The sequence below is a fragment of the Pecten maximus genome, unplaced genomic scaffold, assembly GCF_902652985.1.
Source record: "Pecten maximus unplaced genomic scaffold, xPecMax1.1, whole genome shotgun sequence".
Lineage (NCBI taxonomy): Eukaryota > Metazoa > Mollusca > Bivalvia > Pectinida > Pectinidae > Pecten > Pecten maximus.
The window spans coordinates 62389-87175 of record NW_022979492.1 but is presented as its reverse complement, the minus strand read 5'-3'; the positions used below and the strand labels follow the sequence as shown (position 1 = coordinate 87175).

At 34.5% G+C, this 24787-nt stretch overlaps 2 protein-coding genes across 2 annotated transcripts; both read right to left on the bottom strand.

Annotated features, from left to right (window-relative positions):
- Positions 1 to 7807: 7807 nt before the first annotated feature.
- On the bottom strand, positions 7808 to 10275 carry LOC117318738. The gene is made up of 3 exons (XM_033873690.1): positions 10222 to 10275; positions 9826 to 9995; positions 7808 to 8616 (listed from the first exon to the last, which is right to left on the bottom strand). Exons 1-3 carry the CDS (start codon positions 10245 to 10247, stop codon positions 8165 to 8167), a joined length of 648 nt encoding a protein of 215 aa, XP_033729581.1. The 5' UTR covers positions 10248 to 10275; the 3' UTR covers positions 7808 to 8164.
- Positions 10276 to 12735: 2460 nt separating this feature from the next.
- On the bottom strand, positions 12736 to 24227 carry LOC117318735. The gene is made up of 12 exons (XM_033873689.1): positions 24203 to 24227; positions 23641 to 23700; positions 23361 to 23435; positions 21242 to 21385; positions 19813 to 19932; positions 19368 to 19505; positions 18735 to 18845; positions 17779 to 17819; positions 16196 to 16490; positions 15338 to 15429; positions 14523 to 14802; positions 12736 to 13952 (listed from the first exon to the last, which is right to left on the bottom strand). Exons 1-12 carry the CDS (start codon positions 24225 to 24227, stop codon positions 12736 to 12738), a joined length of 2598 nt encoding a protein of 865 aa, XP_033729580.1.
- Between the last annotated feature and the right edge of the window lie 560 nt (positions 24228 to 24787).

Here is a 24787-nt window from a genome sequence, read left to right as displayed (position 1 = left end):
AGGTCAGAGGAAACTCGGAAAATACATGTTTATAACCTTGCTTCAGTGCCCCCTCCTCACTAATAAGAACTTCTAAAACTTGTAATTACTTATTATTTCTGTCTTGTGTGCATCCTTAGAAGATTAATCATAATGAAGCATAAACTGATAATTACTAGCTAATATAACCTGCATTATATCTGCCAACACAAGTATCTGTCTCTCTTTGATTTATTCAAATTATTTTCTCTCAACGATGTTTCCAGCCTTTACTGGCATAGAATACTTACTGGTACATGTACATCTATATATTGCAAGGGGGGGGGGGGGGGGGGGGGGGGGGGGTCACATGTTGATCATCATCCATTTGTAGTAAGCACAGTAACACTCTACAAACTTTGAATATATTGGGGTAGGGATATGAGCCCTACCATGAATAAATATCTAAGACTCCAGACTCCAACCTATACTAGCACACCATGATCCGAACATTGTAGAATTCACAACCAGCTAAACTCAAGAACAGCTATTTGGTAATATTCAGTAATCCTCTACCACCTCTATCAACAACCATGCCATGCAACACATTTTTTTTCTTAATTATATATACCACTGTTGCAAAACTAAAATTCATTAAAAGGTTTCACTTTTTCATCTCCCATTTATTTCATAATGTAAAATGAAATAAAAACTAATTTATCCAATTTTAGTTGATACATACCATTTGGCAAACACAACAAGAACTTTTTACTATTTGTACCAGTATGATTACATACAAACGCATGTAATGTACTGATGTAAAGTAAAATGTCTAAATTAGAGAGAGAGAAAAACAAACTAATTATAACAAGAACTAAATCGTTGTTTTCAAAGTGAATAATTTTTAAAATATTTCATTTGGGCCCAATTATATCTGTACAAATGAAGACCTATCTCATAACACAATAAATGGAATTTAAACAACATTACATCCAGACACTCATGTATACATGTACATACAATGGATATTTATATATTTGTAAAATTTACATATGAGATATTGCTGGTACATTGTGTATTTTCGTCTTCACAGAACTTCACTTTATGTACATGTACAATGTACTTACCTTACCTACATAATTATGTAGGCCTATCTGAACACGATTGTTTGTCTGTTTGTGTCCATTTACACTGTACGTCTGCAACTCTTCATAATGCCCAATGTCACTTCACAGTTTGTTAGTTGAGTTGACAGTGGCACTGCATATTGTTTTGGTGACGACTTGTATCGGTAATATGTGAGATCGGACCGCGAAATCAATCGGCACCAGGCACATGTCTGCCCCACCGTTTAAAAACCAAAAGTGATCAACTAGGAAATACCCGATTATTATAAATAGCTTTTGCTGTCATCGGCTTTATTTTTATTTTATTTTTTTTCATTTGCACATATCAAAATATGTGCTATCACTTTATTTATCTTGCGACAAAAGTAATGTTTTCTGATGAAACCAAGACCATTTATTGCGTTTTGAAAACAGCAGAAACTAAAAGTCGATCGTATTCGCGCAGGTGCTTGTGTGATCGACTCGCTCTTGTACGACGTCAAGTTACTGCGGTGTTTCGTTCATATTGTGCGGATTTGTGGAAACCTTGCATTATTTATTTGGTACGTAATGAATGATAGAATTGTGCATTTTGATCAGTTTTTTCTTGGCTTCAATTGTATATATAATGTATTATTATTTTTTACGCAAAAACCATTAACATTTGTCGATTTGTGCTGCATACGGTACTGAACCATACATCACATGTACTTTATTGACAAAAAACATCACATTTTGGAGGATTCCTGTAAAATAATGGAATATACATAAAATTGAGAGTATTAACTACCACTACTGTGAATTACAGGCATTATTTCTCGCTATATTTTATGTAATGTGAGCTACAAAATCGAATCCGCACTATGACGATTACGCCGGCTGAAACACGACGTCAACAATTCAAAATAGTCGAAATAAAAGTTGGCTTGTTTTTTCAACTCATGAAATGCACCAAAAAAGTTTGCCAAATGAAATTTTACAAAGAACAAATGTTGTTGGAGATTTTCTCCTGTTTTACTAGGTATATTCAATATTTAAATCGGTAAACAAATAAGGGAGATACGACCATTTATCTTACACCGACGTGCTATTGGCGTAGTTTGGACTAGTTGGGAGTTAAGGGGTTAACCAAGACATGTACGTGATCTCACAAATTATCTTAAATATTTGGGACCCTTGGGGTGGTCCAAAATACTAGATAAATACCGAATTTGAACTTTTCTGCTAGCAGAGTGCTTGTGGTGGGGACATCATCTTGTCTGCTGCAATGAAACTTCATTCTCACTGGCTTGATGATTGGTCGCTTCGACACGCTCACTGACCTCACAATTCCATGCTGCCATTCGTTTACAATTTTGATAAGATATTTTAACACTATATTTATATGCAACAATGATCAGCACATTAGATTTCGGGTAATTCGAATCACGATAACGTTCACATGGTATTACATATTTCTATGCTTGCAATTATTACCATGATGATGATGATGATGATGATGATGATGATGATTGTGAATTATGATGATGATGGTGATGATGATGATGATGATGATGATGATGTTTATTTTTTTAAACGTCCTATTATCAGCTAGGATCATTTAAGGACGTCCCTGGTTTTTGAGGTGGAGGAAAGCCAAAGTACCTGGAGAAAAACCACCAGTCTACGGTCAGTACCAGTCAACTGCCCCACGTGGGTTTCGAACTTTAAACCTTGATGTGGAGGGCTAGTGATAAATTATGAATATTCGAATGGTAATTGCAATTTTTTGTTCTGTTTTCTTGTATTTCTTATAGTGGTGAACATACTACCGACGTTAGGAGTTTTTAACAGTGACTTTTCTTAAGAATGACATTACTATAATTACCTGGAAAATTGCATGTTCAGTTTGTGATAAATGTCTCACCTGCAATTATGGCATGGTATTTTGCATTCATATATGATACAAGGCCTATTATGATGTTAAGATCATATGTGCGATTTTAGGCATACTCTAGATACCTTTCTTTCAACGATTCTTTTGTGTAAGAATTTATTTCCTAATATAAGTACGAAACTATATAAAAAAAACTAGAGTTGTATCCCAAGGGATAACTAAAACCCCCCGTGGGCGTCTGTAGCTGAGTTGGCTATTGGTGAGTATAATCATTTATTCCAGTCAGTTATTACATTTTTTGAATGACAATATTAAGACACCAACTGATCCAAAATCAGCTCCAATTTATAAATATACATGATATACACCATCCAATACTGCAATTGTACAACAGTTCGGTAACAAATATTTAACACTCCTGATAACATTGTAAATTGACTTTGTTTATTCTAGTTGGACATAACAGATATAACAGCATAATACACATGCATAAAATCGTAATGATAAATGCATGGATGACACTTTTCAATTAGGCTGCCATAACAATTATAATAATGCATGAATTATAAGACATTTTTACTTCTTTTGTAGAACTTCATGCCAAGTTTGGTTTAAATCTGTTTTTGTAGTTTAGAAGGACTTGTTCGGACAAACCTCAACTAATCAGCAGTCGACGGTCATTAAGAAAATGCATCATGCGTTTACATGTCTCCGAGCAGAGCACAAACTGAAATGTCTGAACTCCCGTTGAAGCGATGAGCTGAAACGTTCTGTTATCATAGGGGAATGTCTCAAAAACAATTTTTTCAAACTTCGTAATTTATATATATATATATTTAAAAATCCAATCTGAAGTCTGTTTTTTCTTTTATTGTCAGCTTCAATATGTGTAATATATCCAGGTATTAGTAACATCCAATAGACAATTTCTCAATATGACAATGTCCGGGTATCAAGCCGTTCATGGCTGCGATTTCAAAACATTCTTTTCAGAGTAGCGGTGCAAGCTTCACATACTTTTGGCTAAGAAAGACGATTAATTACCTTAAAATCAATATGTAATGATAACATAATAAGCATGCAGACTATTATTTATATTACAAAATCAAAAAGGTGCATGGTCTATGATAGCAGAATAAAGCTAAACATAGTTATAACCCCATATAAAAGTATAAACAACACATAACTGTAACAATAACAATATTAGAAAGATAGTATCACATTCTTGATTTCTTATTTGGCATCTAAAGCGAACAATGACATATTAACATAAACAACTGGTCATTTTGATTTACTGTCATACAACTTTATTCCATTGTGCTAATACGTCTTTTGTATAATGATAATCATAGTCAATTCATCAATTATAAAATACTTCTATCGAAAAAAGAGCACTAAAAAATTGATAAAAATATATCAAAATAGACACAGATATCCTTAATTAAGTCAACAGCATTTGATAAGAATGAAATGTCCTTACATACTAACAAGATACTTTTGATAATTGCGGGTAAAAAAACAGACAAAAACATAAATTTATCCGGTAATTGGTCTCTACAGGTAGCAAATATGCGTATACGATGTATTTGAACTCCAAACTTATACATTTTATGGCTTATGTTTGGTCACCAAATCACACTCACAAAAAAAAAAAATTAAAATAAAAAAAATAAATAAATTAGAAAAGAAAATTCTTCATTGGGAAACTGGGTTTCAGCGAGGTAGCACTACAGATTGGATATCAGTTTACTGCATCCTAGGCTCCAAAAACAAACACTCACCATGGAAATGCATCTCGCACAAAGGGGAGCCCGTCTTAAAATAGTATTAGTTATTGTTGGGACGTTTTACAATACAACCAAACCTTCATTGGGACTAATGATAGACCAGATGTCCTTGAATGGACACAAAGTGCATTTGTATGTTTGTTGATAACTCACTAATTGTTTATATTATGTTTCTGTTTCCCCACGAATACACACGTTTCTTACGTCTGTTTTTTTTTTTTTTTTTTTTTAACATTCCATATATAAAATAATTATATGGTTTGGGGCGAGTTAATTTATCAGAGTAGCTCATGTGCCACACTCTGCAATATGCATATTGTCAGAAAAAATATATTAACAAATTCAGCGCTGAGAGTTATGACTATATTACTTAAAATTATATATGATATACAGTTTTCTATTGCAAGGAGTGTGTGCCTATCATTTCCTTCGTGTGTTTTATTATCAAAATGTCTTCAGACTATAACTCATCGGGGGAGCATTACAGAAAGTTTTACCTTTACTGAGAATGACACTTACATAGACCAGTTTTTCAGAAAATTGTGTAATCTTTGTAAGTTTTTTTATAGGTTTTTTAAGGTTAAACTTTGCCCTATCACCAAATAAGACACACTTAAAATAAAATTATTTCTTTTAATCAGACGTTAATTAGACGTCTTTGCATAAAAATATTGACAGAATGATTTTGTATTTTCTTTCATTGAATCGTGTTTTGTAGAGAAAATTTAAAACTAATGAAAATAGTGCTTACATTGTATCATCAATTCATTTTGTTCAACACACGTTCTTTGAGAAAAACAAATATCAATTGAAATGTTACACATTTTACCGCCTCAACATAATATTTTGCTCAAAGTATATTTAAAGAGAAAAACACAGAAACATGAATACAAATAAACACAATTTCTCTCTTCAAACACTACAAGCAGTGTGGCTTTATGCCATTTGTAGCAAGCACCTTGATTTTCTATTTTCAACAAAACGATACAATAGTAGATAATGAAAAAGGTCTTCAACAAAATAAAACGTGCATTATTTTTCTTCCATTTCACCTGCACTTGCAAAAAAATGAATAATAATAATAATAATGATTATAAAATTCTCACAATAAAAGATTGTACATTGTACCCCTCTTTCTAAAACAGCCCTTACTTTCATCAATGAATTCATAAATCCTTATGATTTGTTTTCAGTTGATATTTAAAATCTACTCGTGTTATCATATGTATACAAAATACAGATGCGATAGAAATGGATACATTGGAATTGAAGAAAATAAACACATCAATCAGGTTTTTATTCAAATTCTTGTTGAAATTAAACTACCGTATAACATTTTCCTCCACATTACACACATTTATTTTGTGGAAAGTATTTATTTTTTTATTATTTTTTTCATGGATAATATTTTCGCAACCACGACAATGCCTCGCGATATAGCAAAAATACAATTTTCATGAAAATAACTGGCTATACTGCATTATTGACTGTTGTTTTCCTTTTAATGATTTATAACTATTACTGATCTACCATCTTCAAACGCTTGCTTCGATATAAATTCAAAGTACAGAATTTTCGGGTGCCGTTCTTAATCTGTTCAATATAAGTTTCTACCATATCATTGAAGATCATGATTTCTATTGACGTTTTACAAAAAAGTCCAAATAAATCTATGACACGTTTTTACTGCTGATTCGTTGAAGATTTCCTTCTGACTAATGCCAAAAATAATATTTCAATGGTGATTTTTAGGAGAAAACGTGTAATTGTTAAACAACTGATTTGACAAAATATGGTTGTAATTAACATAAATCAAAGTATTTTTTCACAAAATATGACATAAAACGAAAGATACGATAATTATGGAATTGTTTTCTTGATGTTTTACAGATCTTAATCGCATTATGATTACTAATTTCAAACTAAGTTGCCGAGCGTCTTTCTCTGTTAATATTTTATAAGCATAGTACGTTTAACCTGCCTTACTTTTACCTGCCGTTTCTTTGCCCTAACCCTTTTTATTATCTCAGTCGTGGTGGCAAGTTTTGATCACCAATGAGAAAAGATGTGTTTATAATGTATTCATATACAGTCAAACATCGATGATTCGAACTTCGTTGATTCGAATTTCTCGCTGTATCGAACTTTTTGCTTGGTGCCGAATTTTCTCACTATATAATACTACTAACGAAACTATGTATGATTCGAATTTTTATAAATCGAAGTTTTCGATGTATCGAACTTTTTTCATGACCCGTTAGCTATGATATTATAGGTAATTGACATCTCATGATTCGAACAAAAAATTTACCTTTACTGACCACTGGACAGGTGTTTGGCGTGACCCCTGCGGCAAGATTTCACACCTCTCCCACAAATGCCCTGACTGACAAAAGGGATAAGGATAGCGTGTGTTGTCACTCCCGGTCATGGGGTTAATTAATAATCAGACCAAATTGATAGATAAAAGGTGTATTTAGAAGCCATGACATTTAATCACTCCGGTAAAACATTTCGGTAGTCGCCTCTGATAATCTCCGCCGCCATTGAAATCAGCGGTCGGTGAGTAAATTTTATGGAACTGTAAAACAACCGGACCAATTTTAAACACAAACAATTAGCGATGGCTTCACTCATATTCAAAGTGTCACGTTTCAAACTTATACATAAATATCCAAGTAAATCGATTAATTGTCATTCAATCATGCATTCTCCAACCGATCGGCATTCCGTATTTTATATGCACATAACGTAAACGCACGTGTCTTTAGCAGAAAAGCCTAACGACTTACGTAAGTGTGCATTGTACTTCTTTTGCTTTATCTGTTAAACGCGATATAAGTGTTTTGTAACCGATACAAATTTTGTTTAATTAATGAAATGCTTAGATATAATTAATGAAAATAATTTTTATTTTGTTGTGTTTGAGGTATAAATTAACTAAACTTTTCGATGTGAGCCTGACAGGCGACGATCAACTCGAAGACACTGAGGACATGTAACGTTAACAGATATGGTCATTATCAAGAAAACATCAATCTATTGTCAACCATGAATAATTCGAAGTCCCGTTGTTTCGAAGTTTTTCTGTTAGTCCCTTGAACTTCGAAACATCAAAGTTTGACTGTATATAAATACATAAGTGTACAATCCGCCCCTTCTGTTTCTGGACGGTGAAGTATAAATTCTAATCATTGTTAGAATCTGTTATGTTCACCCTGTTTTCGTTATCACGATACCTTTGATAAATTCTAATCCTAGACTTGGCCATGGAAAGCATTAGTAATACACTGCTTCTCCTGGAATGTACATTTATACATCTGCATATATCTTGAAAGAGATGTTCCAATAAGTTTCAGAAGCGAATAACATGGTAAAAAAAGCATTCAAATACTACTGACGAACTCAGTGAAGAAGAACTACAACATGTTCGTGATTCAATCGAATGATTTCAGTTTGTACTCTTTCGGTCGACTTGCTTCTTCATTTTGTTCTTTTAGCTCACGAAGCACATCTCCAATAGGTGTGACAAGGGTCTGTTGAGAGGACTTTATCCCACCAATAGCTATCCCAAGACACTCAAGAGAATTGTCATTTTGCACAAATACAGCCGATCCTGAATCACCGTCAATAAAAAATGGATTATCTGTTGTTCTATCAACGACTAGTTGACCTTTGAGGATACAACTATTTCCATTCATCAGCACTGAACATGAATTATCAGTGACTTTAACTTGCGCCCGACAACGTGTGCTGTTAAAAGCCAAGGTTCCAACGGTCAATCCAGTCATTAGTCCGCATTTTATCGCTTTATATCCAAGTTCAACCTTTTTCTCCTCTTGCTTAAAAATCTTCCCACTTGTAAACTTCAGATTTGTTCTTTGGAAATCTTGAAAAAGAAATAATTGATTTTTAAAACAAATGTCATAATTACACTTAATACATTCTTGATGACCCAATCAACAAAAAAAGATAATTATGACCAAAACAGTGCTGGATAAAATGATATAAATGATTTTACATCAAACCAACGAACGTAAAGCGTCGGTAATTAAACATTAAACATCATTTTGTATATCATCACGATCAAATACATCGCTGAAGTCGAAAACGCCTATGGTTGGTAATTACATCTGGCACAGCACTCAGGTCGAACTTTGTTTTAACTTTTCAATGAAATAATTCACACTTAATAAACGATAATTATCTTGCATCTGCGGAATTTGAATAGATACAATAAAGAGTGTTTAATTATCAGTGACGGCTCATGTGAATTGAACATTAGATGCGCTGAAATGATTAAGAATATTTTATCAGTGAAAAGTCCATCGTCTTTTTGGATGGAATACGTTTAATTTCTATGTAACTATTACAATTGTTTTGTCATTGTGGCATTGATAATTTTTCATTGGGTTAAATCAACAGATTGCTGTGACGATGGTATCACAATTTAAATGAACATTCATCTTTTCCTTCAAATGTCCATTTGACTTTGGACGAAACTTTAATATAAAGAGGGTCGCGTCAAAGGAATGAATTTGCACCAGTGCAATATCCGAAAACTATGCTTCGGTATGGATTTTAAGGTTTGTGCGCCTGGTTATGTACCAGCAGAAAACTTCTAGAGACAGCTTTTATTCTATACAATGGGAACTGTGATTTTTCTTACCCAACCATGAAATTAACATAGGTCAGATGGAATGGACACTTTCATGAGGACGAAGATCCCCAACAATGCTGAGAGGCTATAACAAAATATAATCCTATCTGTACGTGTATTTTTCTTGCAAACTTTTCTCTTGCCGCGTAATATTTAGTTTTATTTACTGTGCCGTGGCATATATTCACATAATTTGGGCCTAAAGATAATTTCAAGACACCAGACTAAGTTTTTTTTTATAATGCGTAAAAATCATTGGTATCAGTTCAGTCTAAATCAGCTTCACATGGTAACGTACTCGGAACCAGTAATCTCTTCGAGCTAGATACAAAAAAAGTAATGTTTCCTATATCTTGACAGAGCTACCGTGCGGCCATAGTATGAAACGAAAATTGTCATTCAACAGATTGAATATTAGAACAATATATCAAAGCTTACTTGGGTCAACAGCTTTAAGCTGTAATCTCTTCACGTCCCTACATCCTGAGAAATGAAGCATCTCATTGCATGCGATGGTATCTTTGTCAAACATAATCAGCGCCAAGTCGACAGCCACATCTGTATCTTGGCTTGCTTTGAAAATCAGTCTTCTGATATACCCACAACTTCTATAAAACAAAAGACCGCTCTTACCACAATTGAAAGATGTGTTTTTATTTACCATATTTAGTTAGAATGATTATTAATTAACCTATTAGTTAGAATGATTGGCAAAGATTTACTCGTAATTCTATCTAAATAAATACTTACTTTACGAATATGGTTTTGCATAATTCTGAATTTTGAAAACATTAATGTATATTTAGCCGGGTATATACCTTAAAGTTTCCATACCTTCTTTCTAATTCTGCGTCCTCCATTTCACAATCAGAATCGAAATCTCTCGGAACACTTCAATAAACAAATGAACAACATTTATAATTAAAAACATGAATTAATAATTATATGAACCGTAGAATATAAAATTGCTCATAGGAAAGGATTATTGGATTCAGGGGAAATCTTAGTTAAGGAACTTTCCTTGACTTTTGTTAAGCCTTTCTGTGAACATTTTTGGTGAATTACTTTCCTTAAGTTAAGTAACGTTGATGAAACCGGTCTCCGCCTGAACTTGTTAGTAATGCTAGAGGTCAAGCATGTGGACCCAACAGAAACAGATAAAAGGTTGTAATTGCGATAATTACTATTCCAAGGAAGTTGTTCAGTTGCCACTGAACCCGTATGTCTTTTGAATTATTTTATTACTTGGGTAAGGATTAAGGTTAACTTTAAAACAAGACTTAATTCTAGATTTGAATATTGATATCTCCTGACCACATTAACTTGTCTGATATACCAAGACACAATACCATGGCATAAATATCGAAGGCACATGTGTTATACCACTATATTAACACCTATCCTTTCTTGAGCTTAGTAAACCCTGACTGTGTTAAACTTAGCGTAAAGCAGCGGAAAAAAGGCTCAGCGGATTAATAAGCGCCGGAATCGGTAACATAATCATGACGTCGTCTCCTTGTGACGTTACCGCAACGTCAGTTTTCAAAGGACTGATCCACGCAATTTGAGGATTTTCTCCTGTTACCCGATTTTGTACAAAAAACTGATGTTAAGTGAATTTTTTAAAATCTCAACTGAAGATTGCGAAAATGAGTAAATATTAAACTTCTCCACGAGGTAAGCTAACAACAAATGGTTGAAGCGCACACTTTCTATAGAACAATCGACCACGCCACTAATAAATCGTGGATTGTGAATACATTAATGAATTGAAAACGTGAAATGTATCAAACTAAAATGTTGAGTTGTTTCTTTTGATTTTGTAAATAATACTGGTATGTTTACGTAGATTCACTTAAACTATATTATCTTATCAACAACGACTGTCGTAGTTACCAACGTCGGAACATATTTCGACTTTTAGTTTCTTCGTACGGTATTCAAACGAATTGTTTGATTAAATATACGCATTGGACGATGGACGATGCTTTATTATTGCGTTAACGGTGGTATGAACGAAATGGGATACAGAAATTTTCAATATCTAGCGCTACAATGGGATACAGATATAGTTTATATAGAAAATGTATAGAAAATTCATACCACCGTAAACGCAATAAAAACATCGTTCAATCCCTATTTGTTGACGCAATGAATCAATAAGGGTACAGCTTATAATGACATCAACATAAGCAGGTCAACGCATTTCAGGTCACATGATACTGAAAGCAGTCGATCCAGTCCTTACTGGATAAAGATAAAGGGAAGTCAATACGCGTGAAATATATAATGCTTTGTTCTTTGCCACGAGTATAATGGCTGCACTGTTTTGCTAGTGTTAGCTTGATTTTGATGTTGTTTGCATTACTACCAGCACGGATTGTGTCGTCTGACTTTTACTTAAGCTGCAGTTATCTTCTGTCATCTGTAAGTATAGACATTTTCAGCAAACTGGGGGTTCACAACATCCGATATTTATGCGAGAAGAAAAGGATATAAACTTATTTAATACTCATAAACATACATTGGAAAACAATCTATAAGGGAACAACCAACCAATTGAACAAATAGATTTTTGAAACAGCCCGTGTGTATAGAAAGTTGAGCCAAGGATAAAATGTCTGGCGGCCACTGATTGGCCAGTATGTTATGAAGCGAGCCCATGTGTATAGAAAGTTGAGCCAAGGATAAAATGTCTGGCGGCCACTGATTGGCCAGTATGTTATGAAGCGAGAAAATAGATATGTAGCGCGATAGGTAACTATCAATAAGAAATGTTGATATTAATTTCGTAAGTCCGATTGTTTTTTCCCCCCAAAGCTCAGGTAATAACAATTAATAGGTAAATATTTAAGATTTTTGAGAATTTTTACTGCGAAATTCACCCATTTTCAAAATGGCTACCTTGGAGAAAATTTGAGCTGAAGGACCCAACTTTTTTTTTGATCTGGTGTTATATCAGACCCTAAACTTTTGTTATAAACCATAATTGTCATATTGAATTCAAGCTTTGGCAAATCTACAAAACGTGGAGATGTTAATACTTTGAATAACAGAGGAGAAATAGAATAATCGAGAGTAGTAAAAATAAACCCTTGCCAAAGGCCAGAGGTTAACTAATCAAAGTTGTGAACAGAAATAATAACACATGTATTTTGTCACGTGAAATATCAGTTGTATCATTGTTATGGTATGTATATTAAGTTATATAAGATATATTAAGATACCTCCGCTCGATGAAAAATAATTCGAAATTCCTAAATAGAATTTAATGTACAAAATCGTAAGATGAAAATTATCTAATTATATACATTATTAAAGTACAATGTAGTTAAGATCTTTCCAATGTTACCTTGCTTCCTCGACATCCATGTCCGTATCCTGGTGACGTGACACCAAAAGTTCAGGCTTTCGTAAAAAAACTTCAACTGTGTATGGACGTGTACCGTCATATAACTCATCGATCTTGCGCGAAAATCCGGGCTTTTCCATGTCTTTACCAATAAATGTATGAGCACATGTCAGTATTCCGATATCTCCACCATCATCCTCAACCATCACACCTAGAGTAGCCATCATATCATCGTTCATGTATTTCACCTTATAGCCAACTTGTATCTTAACAGCCTCTGGTCTTGAGGCGACTGACTGGGTATTGCTACTGAACGGCCCTAGTCTGAAAAATCCCTGTATTACAAGCACACGGACACATTTTCCATCACTGTTAAGGCATGACTTGAAGGGCAGTTCACCTGTATGGATGAAGCCTTTGTGACTGCAATGTAAGACCACCATGACGTCGTCATTGTCACTATCGTCATTTGGCATTCCCGGGACAATTGCATTGAGATTACTGTTTCTTCTCCAGAGCTCATCTGCGTGAAGACATATCAATTTGTTGAGGAAGATTGTTTCGTCGGTTGAAACATTTTTTGATGTTGGTTCAAGAGTCTCTCGGACGATGTTTTCGTTGTCTAGAACAAGTCTTACAGGATTGAAATCTTCTTCAATTCTACGATAGATATTATCTGATGAACCGATCAAGACTCGTCGGTTTGGGGAATGTTTTTCGTAGACAGAATGAAGTTTAACTTTCAAGTTGAACTTATTTTGAACATGACGTTCTCCTAAACGACACAGAATGTTCAGCAAATTTTTCTCAGTGTCATCACCATATGCCAACGTCAAGCAATCTCCCATGCCAAGGCTTTCTGTGATCCGTTTTCCGATAATGTCTATTGCTTCCTTATCTCCGAGAAATGTTGAAAGCAGGAGAGGAGTGAAACCTTCGGTATGTCTGTACACGTAATCATACTCAAAACGACACCGATGTTTTAGTTTCTCTAGAATGAAACGTGGTAGTAATGTTCTGGTTCTAGTTTCCAAATTGCCCCTGTCATTATCAAGGAGAATTTTAATCAAGTTATGTTGACGTGTCAAAATAGCGTAATGCATTGGTGTCCAGCCATCATCAAGAAGTTCAATTCCTCTCTTTAGCTCTGATATGAAACTTTCAATTTGCTGTGTCACTATTTTCTGAATCCAGTCGTCTGGAGCGCGAATTTCTGTAACGATAGAATAATACCAACAAAAGTTTCAATCTGTCCTCCATTTTCAATATATAAACCTTACCAAGCAAAACAGAAAGGAATTAGATAGTAATTCTCTTTTAATTCCCATTGGTGTAGTTAAATGGAGAACAATGTTCGGGACGTCGACACTGCATGACGTCGTTGTCTAATATCACTATATATATCAAGTTGTATTTTTGACGTCGTGAAAATTTGTGCTAACCGCAGTGAAAAAAAGACTAATCAGTGTAACTTGCTGCAGTTGATGTAGCTGTGGTGTATAAAAAGTGAATATCCTCAATTGTTGAATATATCAATTAAGTGTTAAAATTTAATTGATTTTTGTGTTTATTTCCAGAACTATATCTTATCTATATGCCGGGGACATACACCTGTAGTCGTGACATCACAAGGACAGGTTCCTTTCAAAGCACGACATTTTACTTTGAAATACAATCATCTATTGTATTTCAAAGTAAAATATAATACAGTTACAGGTTGAGTATTAGAAAAACTTGAATTTAAAACGAATATGCAAGGATAGAAACAGAAACGGAGCTTTACCCGTGTGTTGCTGCTGCCGTTGGCTGTGTTGCTGTTGTCGCTCGTTGTTTCTCAACCAGGCTGTTACATCAAGTTTTCCTGTACTGACGTCACGGAATGATTGAATACTCCAGTCTGATAGACATATGTGATTCAAACATTCAAACACGTCTTTCCCATATTGGCCAAGCACCCATAACACTCCAAACGCCTGTTGTAGACAGACAGTCGTGTAGGTGGTGGTGTAGGGTAATGTAAACAACAGTTGCTGATGTTGCCCCCTTTGTAAAGTCATCCGGAACTATGAAGGATACATAAATTATAATTCAACGCTGTAAAGCCTAATATATATATCTTTATAACTTGTACATTTAAGCATTGATGTCATGTTTTTAGTTTCATCGGGGTATGAAACAAATTTTGTTTGCAAACTGTATGAATCCGCGTAGCGGATTCTTACAGAAGTTTGCAAACAAAATTTGTTCCATACCCCGATGAAACTAAAAAAAAATTGACATCAACGCTGATAATTAATTTTTGAAAATGATTTTCCAATTTGAAACATGTTTTGTGTACAATTTTACTGGTTTTACTGGGATTCTTTTTCTCAAATCAATACGCAACGTCAATTGTCGTATTGTGACGTCACATTTTTCGCGCCATTCTCGGAATTTCTTTCATAGAAGAATGAAAAGAATTTTTCGACCAATCACATTTGAGTATTTACCATGAAAACAAGGAAAAATTAACTATAATCATTTATATCGGGAAAACTTATATAACATATATTATAGACTTATAGCAAACATACAGCGAAAATATACATATGAATGTACCTGAAACGAAGGTAAGAAGACCATTCTCGTGGATAAATCAACCTTCTCCATGAAGATGGGCAACACTCCATCTTGGTAATGTGTATTATCACCTAAGAATTGAGAGAAATTCTTATACAAATCTAAAACAATTTCCAAGAAATTACAAGCATACCATAATAACTCTTGTTAATCCGATTGCTCATTGGGGTCTAAAAAATAATACCAGAGAAAGCAGTTTTGTACGTTCAATTGGGATATTAAGCCAGAAGCAACATTCTGATTATACTATATACTAGACACATTATAGTAACGTCCTTTTACACCTACTGAATTGTTTATATCCCCCCCCCCTCCCCCCCACACACACACACAAAGAAACACATGAATTATCTTAAATGTTATATTCCAGAGGCACAAAATACAACATGATGTATTTCCTATACGTTCATATGCTAGAAGTGTAAGGTCTGAATTTCAGAATGAGAAAATTAGGGCGCAATTCTAGTTTCTACGAAAATGAAAACAAATTACCACTTGACAGAAACATTCAACATACATTAACACCATGCAATAAAACACATCAAGACAAAAGATGAGTATCCGCTGATAGAATGAAACGAAAATATGAACGACAAAGGCTTATTAGCACATTGAAGACATTTAGGCAATGTGGTTCAAAAATCACGTGTATGAGTCATTTAATCGAACAGTCAAACGATGGGCTTCTTGAAATGAAATATTCTTTTAACGTTCAATAGAAACAGACAGTGTCGAGGAGACTTTAAGGAGTGTAAAATATATCCATACCTTGCAGTTGCAAAATTGGAAAAGTGTCGAGGGAGACGTTAGGGGAAATATGGAAAAACATATACATACCTTGAGGTTGAAAATCAAATGTCTCGCTTTCCTGTGGAAATTTATATCTTTGCATATATCCCGACAGCACTTGATTTTCAGCCATCTGTATTGGCGTTTGACCACTTTGATCTTTTTCATCCAAGTCCCAACCTGCCTCCATTATGTAGGAAACGTTCCGTTTAAGTCCTAACGATGCCGCAACATGTAGTGGCTTGACTTTATCTACATGTGCCTTCGCAAAGGTAGGAAGAAAATGGATACCTCCGTGGTACGCCTCAAATTGTAAAGCGGATTCATCATTGAAAAAGTATTTCTGTAAACAAAGATATAAGAATGTGTTTTATTCAAACAAGCATTTGTATGTTTCTATAAACACCAGATTGTTCTTCAAAGTGAAGTAATAAACAGTACACGCCGAGACCTTAACAAACATCATTCAGGGTACAATTCAAGAGTCTTATTGTATTAATTTTATCTGCTTGCTTGATTTTTCCCCAATGACACATCAAACAAATAACAGTTATCTAATCAAGTCATAGTATAATCATTTCGATGTAAAGAGGAAATAACAGGAAAGTTGGTGTCAGGATGTTAAATGTCATACAAGCAAGTTTGTTAATGATCTGATAATGTTATAAAATGACTTGCGGACAAGTCGTACCCTTGAAGCTTTCTTCAAGGGATGCAGCAAATTCCCCCCACGGCAGCAGTTTCTTAACTTCTGGAACCTAACAGTTTGCATTTAGAGGGAACAACCAACCAATTGAAAAACTATATTTTTAAAACAGCCCCTGTGTATAGAAAGTTGAGCCAAGGATAAAATGTCTGGCAGCTACTGATTGGCCAGTATGTTATGAAGTAAGAAAATAGATATGTAGCCTGATAGGTAATTATCAATAAGAAATGTTGATATAAATTTCGTAAGTCCGAATGATTTTTTTCCCAAAAGTTCAGGTCATAATAATTAACAGGTAAACCTTTAAGATTTTGGAGAATTTTTACTGCGAAATTCACCCATTTTCAAAATGGCTACCCTGGAGAAAATTTGAGCATAAGGACCCAACTTTTTTTTTTGATTAGGTGTTATATCAGACCCTAAACTTTTGTTATAAACCATAATTGTGATATTGAATTCAAGAATGTGAATGAAATACTCCAAAACGTTAACACTAAAGTCTATAGGAAAACAATTGGTTGGTTGGTCCCTTATAACATGAAACTTACCTAAGTATATCTCATTAAATATTCGCTCTGGGCTATTCCCAGTGAGATATATTGACATATTTTCATGTAGTGGCAGACAAGGCTGGTATCTTTATTTCCTAGTAGACCATAGACAAATTCTCTTGCATTTCAGTTAAGCGAGAAACACGCTGCATTTACAAGAATAATATATTTCTCTATTGCAACTAACCCATGTTTGTAAATAATGTGTCTGTAGCGGACATAACTGTGGTTCTTGTTAGGTGAAGTTTAAGCAAAAAATACAGCTTCCCGTAGTATTTCTAGGTCGATGTGACTTTGATTTTGTCCCAATAAAATGCTGAATCGATTTAAAAAATCATTTTTGTTAGCACGTTTTCAAATCCTTTGATCCATACCTTTTCCTCTGAGGATGACGAATCCCTTGATGCGTGGTCACCTAGAAAATATAAATAACGTCACTTTGCAGCTATCCTAGATATTAACTGGTAAACAAACACGTCATTTATTTCCATCATCTAACGTTACTAACAAGGTTATCTGCCAAATCACGTTTGACCACCATTGAAAGTATTTAGATCAAATATGGCAGTAACAGCCTTATTCACATTTTGACTGTCATGCAATACGACAGGATAGTGTTCCTAAAGTTTCGCACTAAAATAACAGCCGGAACATATCAAGCCTCCGCACGTTTTGCATTCAATATAAAATTGTTTAGGGGATAGGAAAATGCATTTGTTAAAAGAAATGAATAACCCTTTTCCCCTTCTACTGAACTTCATCTGGGCTCGTGGGCATCAAGTAGAAAAAAATAACTGCAAAATTTTGATGCTCATTCTATCGAAATACATCGTTAGAGTATCGTTTAAACATAGCCGAATAGGGACCAACCAACCGCTTGTTTTTCCATAGACTTTAGTGTTAACGTTTTGGAGTATGTCGTTAAAATTCTTAAATTCAATATGGCTAATATGGTTTATAACGAGAGTTATGGGTCTCATATAACACGTTATCAAAAAACAAAGTTGGGTCCTTCAGCTCCAATTTTGTCAAAGGTTGCCATTTTGAAAATGGTTAAATTTCGCAGTAAAATTCTCTAAATTCTGAAATGTTTATCTGTTAAATATTCTGACCTGAACATTTGGGAAAAAATTCAATCAGACTTACGAAATCTATATCAACATTTCTTATGGACAGTAACCTATCAGGCTACACATGTATTTTGTCACTTCATAACATACTGGCCAATCAGTGGCTGCCAGAGATTTTATCCATGGCTCAACTTTCTATACACAGGGGATGTTTCAAAAAAAAAAAATTAAATGGTGATTGTTTCCTGATATGAACAGACCTGTGTTGTAATTCCGTTTCTCGTCTGTGCGTCCAAGAGGTGGTTGTCTTGCACTGTCTCGTTTCTTGTTCTTAATGTCGTCTTCAGATGAAGACAAGTCATCATCTGCTTCTGTACAAACATTATGATGATATATGTTCAGAGCAAATTTATCACAAATCATAATTTTTCAGCGGACAATACATGTTTGTCTATACTTCCACAACTTCAACCATTTCAATACATTTTGCAAAAGACGGAAATACAAATAGGCATTATCTATTCTGACTCAATGCCAATTCCTCAGTCTATGAAAAATATTCTGCTGGAAAAATAATTTATATTTGTATCTATCTATTTCATTTTTTTAAATTCAAGCATTAATACATTAATACCAATAATACTGTTTCCATTTTTTCTCCTAATATGAGTGCGTGTACAGCCACTGCAATGTTGTCCTTTCGAGTTTTTGAAAAAGTTTGTGTACATTAGTTTTCAAGATATACCAGAGGTGCAATATTTGCAGACCATCACATGAAGTATTAATGTACAAACTTTAAACAGATTTGTGAAATGTCTGAAGTTCATTCTGTTAGAAGAAAGTGATCTCTCATCGTTTGTGTATTGTATAAAAAAAATGTAAAATTCACAGACCTGTGCTCTTCTTTCGTTGCTCGTCTGCACGTCTCCTTTTTGGTTGTCCTACAGTTTTTTTTCCATGTCCCTTCTTCCCTCTAGCTCGTTTCTTTTTCTTATTCTCGTCTTCAGATGGAGAATCGTCGTCATTTGTTTCTAAAATATCAGAGAAACAAGAAAACATGAAGGCGACAAGATATTAACAGAATCAGACCAGAAATAATCCACAGTTCCTGATCAAGATATCGGCAACACAACAAAATATTCTAATCGACTTGTACACTTTGTACTGCTTCAGTGTTCGATTTAATCACAATGTCTTCCATTCAACACGTTAGTGTTCATATACTACCCTGGTTGTGTGATGAAGGTGTCGTCACTCCATGATTATATCCGATACTGGTTCTGATCTACCAAAATCTATTCATATTTATACTTGAACATGAAGAACGTTTATAATTACCCCGCATCGCGCCTCCACATACGGCACTTGTGTTACTTTTGTAGGGTAGAGGTGTGGAACTTTCCTGTCTTGGCGTAAACTTTTCAACGGACTCTTTTTCACAGACGTCATCAGAGCCATCTGTTACATAAATAGAATCATTGACAAATATCAATTAAGCTTACGTCAATATATATCAGTACAACTAGTAGTGTATCTGCGTGGCATTCTCTGAAACATTTCTTCCTTTTTAACTTATTCCTAAAGATCTGGGAAAGGTATACTATATATATTACAGCTGCTATCAGCCATATACATTTATGTCAAAAACGCGACTTATGTTGGACCCATCTACAGAATCATATTTGGCCATTGCTTGAGGTTTGCCTTTCTGAGAAGGTCTTGTGTTCTATTCCATGCTCGAAAAATATCTGGGTCTATAAAACTCATAATTGCTACACCTGTTTAGTACATACATTTTCCAATGCTGGAAGGCTGCCCAGCCCGTTGTCAGTAAAATCTAACCAGATTTTGGTTTCTCTTTAGTGAGGTAGGACTATATCTCATCTCAAGGGACCACAGAACCAAATTAAAAACAAATTATGGGTTTTCCCCGTTTGGGCAGATGTAATAGGAAGGCATCTGCATATTCGGCCTACCAGCCCTGGACTTGCAGTCAGCAACTTCCTATTTGGACATCATACGCTATGGTCCTATTCAGTCCCAGAAAATGGAAATTCAAAAATGTGTTCTCTTAATAACCACGGAGCACAACCAAAAATAGATTGTTAGTTTTCCCTGCTTGGACAGAAGATTGATTTATTAGGAAGGTAAATGCATCGGGATATTCAGGTGAGAGAAGTTTCCAAAGTTTTGATGTGTAGACTGGGCGATACATGTAGATGTAAACTATACAGAAAAAAATTCTAGCCTATTTTTGTCAGAGATAGTTAATTAATAGTGATAGTAATAGTGATTTTTTTGTAAATTTAGGTAAATTTTTGGTGCTGCATTTAATACGAGAAGGTGGTCCCCATATAAAAAAAGAGAGTTCAAATTGGTAGAATTTTTATATATTCTATTTACAGATTGGCAAGATGACATTTCCTAGAATAAGGGCTAGTAGACCAGTGTTGAAAACTTCATTTAAGTAGGACAGTGGTAAATATTAATATTATCGTCTATAGGATATCATTCAGTTCCGTGATTCCTTGGGGAGAAAAACGTAAACATTCCTAAGCCTCATAGGCAATCTGGAAAGTGCGTAATATAAACCGGCAACGTTTTTACCATCACCTAAAAAGGTATGTATCAGAATAAATTGATGCAAGATAAGAAACATCTGTGTCTTTTCCGGAAACTTGAAACTTATAGAAATTATGACTTTAAAAATCAATGTCAATAGAAACCGCCATTACACGGATTTAAAGTACATTAAATCTCAACAAACCAGGATAACAGTCGTTTTGTTTGTTTGCATGTCCCCCGAATGACTTTCTCGTATTTTCTTCTCCGGACGCTTTCCGTTTTCTGTTCCTGTCAGATTTTCTTCCCTTATTATCGTCTTCAGATGAAAAAAAGTCGCCATCGGCCACTGCAAACAGAAAAAAATAAGATTGCCTTAGACCATTCATACATGCAGGAAAAGACTTATAGAGGCTTGCCTGTTGTCTAATCCTTACGACTTAATTATACAATAAAATTTGTTGAAATGAAATGAGAAATTCCTACATACTTTTTGGTAAATTATGTTCTTGAAACAATATTGAATAGACAAAGCGTATTTTTCAAGGTCATCGTACTTTGACAGAACCAACAGGAAACTTAAATGAAGAACTTAGTTTTGATAATAAATATCAACACCTAAAGAAGCTGATATATATATATTATTAATACACCCACACATCAACCAACCCACGACCACCCACACATATAAATATTGTATTTGTCGGTTTCTGCAGTGTTCACATTTAAGAATTGAATCTTGATTTGGTCGACTCGCAGTTCATCAAATTTGTCTCAAGAGCATGACCCCATGAAATCGACCAAATCAAGTTTCAATACTCTTATTGCGATTGTCTTTTTTTTCAAATAAAAAAGTCGGTCTATATTAAATGTCTTGAAGCTTGTGCAAGTCCAAACGGGAAAAGCCCGAGGAGTTCCGGATTTTGCATGTCTTGTCAAAAATAGTCCTCCATTTAAGGATTAAAAAAAAACATTATTTTGTAAAAATAGAAGTATTTAGCATATCTGGTCTTTCATTAAATACAAGAATACATTATAAATTGCAAGAGTTATCTCCCCTTACAAAATTTGTAAACGTATTCATACGCACTGATCAGTGTTATTTTGGTCAAATTCATTGGCAAATGAAACAGATTAAGTTTGGTAGTTTGATTGAGTGCAAGATGGGTAGAAATTGAAATAGATGACAATTGAAATAGAGGAAATGTATGAAAAACAATTCTGCTCGTTTTAAGTTGTGGGATCTGAAGCATTGCTAGGCAACCAAAGATAAACACAATCATAATGTAACACATAGGACCTTGGTTTTCCATTCCAAGACTTAGTTTTCTGGGTTATATATTTCAATAACTATACTATTCCTACCTTGTAACCATCTATAGCACAATAACTGGGCAATACATAAACACAATCCCGTTTTTTAGGTACGCCTCAGGATTAAAGGCAAACAAAAGGAAGGGGAGCATATGGCCTTAAAGACATCTTTTCTGAAATTAAGTGATGACAATAAGCCATATTTAGCATGAAGCATACTTAGGTGGTGGAGATTCGAAATCGTTCAGATGAAGTGGTTAACCACCAGTTCGTTGTTGGGGAAGAGGGGAGGAGGGGGGGGGGGGGGGGGGGGGGGGAGTGAAGGAATCGGAACGAAAAAGGGATAGTTTGGTCATACTGCTTTAAGCAATTTCTTCTCTACCACCAGGTCATGGATATCATATATATTTAAAAATTGTACAAATTTATGCAGGGGCTGCTTCTGACCTCATACCATTTAAGGCAATGTTGGAATGAAAAGATGAACACAATCATGCTGTCTTAATATTGGAACAGGAATCTTTTAGCATCCAAACACAATTTTAGGGAGTCCGGACTTAGTTTCCTGATCATTTCTTTGAAACAGTTGCGATCCCTACGATATATAGCATTGTTCGACATCAACAAGTAAAGCTAATAATCAAATTGAACATGAACATTATTTTAACGTATGGTCAAATCCATCCAGATGAGCGATACAGGCCCTCTGAACTTTTAATGAAAAAAAAAGTGGCCGTGGCGGCCGTTTTGAATTTTGAAAGTTTTGAGGAGGCAAAATAGGAAACGTTATATCTTCTTCCTTTCTTCAAAATCTCATAATTTTTTCCAGCTAATCCCAAATCATTGTCATCTAAATCCAACTGGTAAAAGTAAGGGATAAGTTCAAATGTGTCTCCTTTTTACATTACTCTTTACGCCTTAGCTCTCTGTCGATTCAAAGTAAGAAGGATACCCAAGAATACATACATGTATGTTAACTGTATTGTGTTTAACATTGAAAATGTATTTACCTTTTGTTGTTGCCTTGTTTACACTGCAACTGTTTGCTAGCGTAGATCTGACACTTTCCCGTTTCGGTGTAGAATCTGTAGATAACACAGTATACATCAAAACGTGTCAGATCAGCAATTTTTTTGTCAATAGTACTAGAATTGAATGTACATTTTCATCAAATATAGTTGACCGATGCAGGTTGATATGTTTTACAGCAATGAGACAAAGTATGTTACACTTCATAGGTCATTGCCTTTACCTAAGTTGGAAATTCTACATAAAAGGACGCCTTCATACCTGCATATGTCGAGTCATCATCAGTGTCATTCGACCATTGCTGCGATGGTTTGTCTCGCCCTGTAAATAGAGATTTAATAAAACAAATATATACTACATATCTTTTAGCTATAAACTTTATTGATGATGTTGGTAGCTGTTTCAAAGAAATAAGATAAATAAGACAGAATGTAGAAATGGCGAAATAGTAGCAAAAATGTTATACGATTGGGAGGAAGCGTATATAGGGGTTTGACGCTGCCAGTTGCAGACCTTTATAGCATATCGACTGTTTAGAGGAACAAGGACTATCTCCAACATGGAGTGCTTAGAAGTAAAAAGCCGTATCTCAAACTTATCATTTTTTTTATTTTAATAAATTACAACTACGAGTGAGATTTTCTTATAGAATTTATACATTATATCAATTGAAATGGTCTAATTCTGCTAAAATACTACTATAGTATGTAATTTAAAAGAATTAGACAATTTCCATTGATATCAAGTACATATTCTATAAGAAATGCTCAGTCTGAATTGTAATTCATCAAAATAAAAAAAAAAAAAGATAAATTTGAGATACTGCCCTTTACTTCTAGGCACTCCATGTTGGAGATACGTCCTTGTTCCTCTAAACAATCGATATATTATTACATGATGCACTGAGCCGTAAAGGTACTTTGTTCCATTACAATCGTAGTTATTTCCTACGAATATAACGTGGCCCTAAGGTAAAATTGTTGACAGTGTTTGATGTTTTTTCCCTCCGAATTGTCGAATTTGAACAAGCAAAGCAAACTTTATTCAATTTTTCGATGATTCGAAAATGAAAGAATGGCGTATAAGAAGCAGGTCGCCCCCTCTCGTATGACGCCTGATTCCTCATACCCGGCTTGATTTTACTATATATTCAATTTAGATGTAACGTCACTGAAAACAAAACTGAAATTTTGTGTCCAACTTAAAGGTTACATATCCGTTCAATGAAATCAATCAAGGTGCTGGTATATCGATTGAAACAGATTATGCCGGTGATTTTCTTTTCAACAGACTCAAAAACTCAGTAAGTGAATCGATTACAAAGCTGTAACATTAATAGACAAACACGGAGGCAAATGTCACAGTACAAGTACATGTAATAAAATGTGCATGGCGTAGCGGAAGCCAG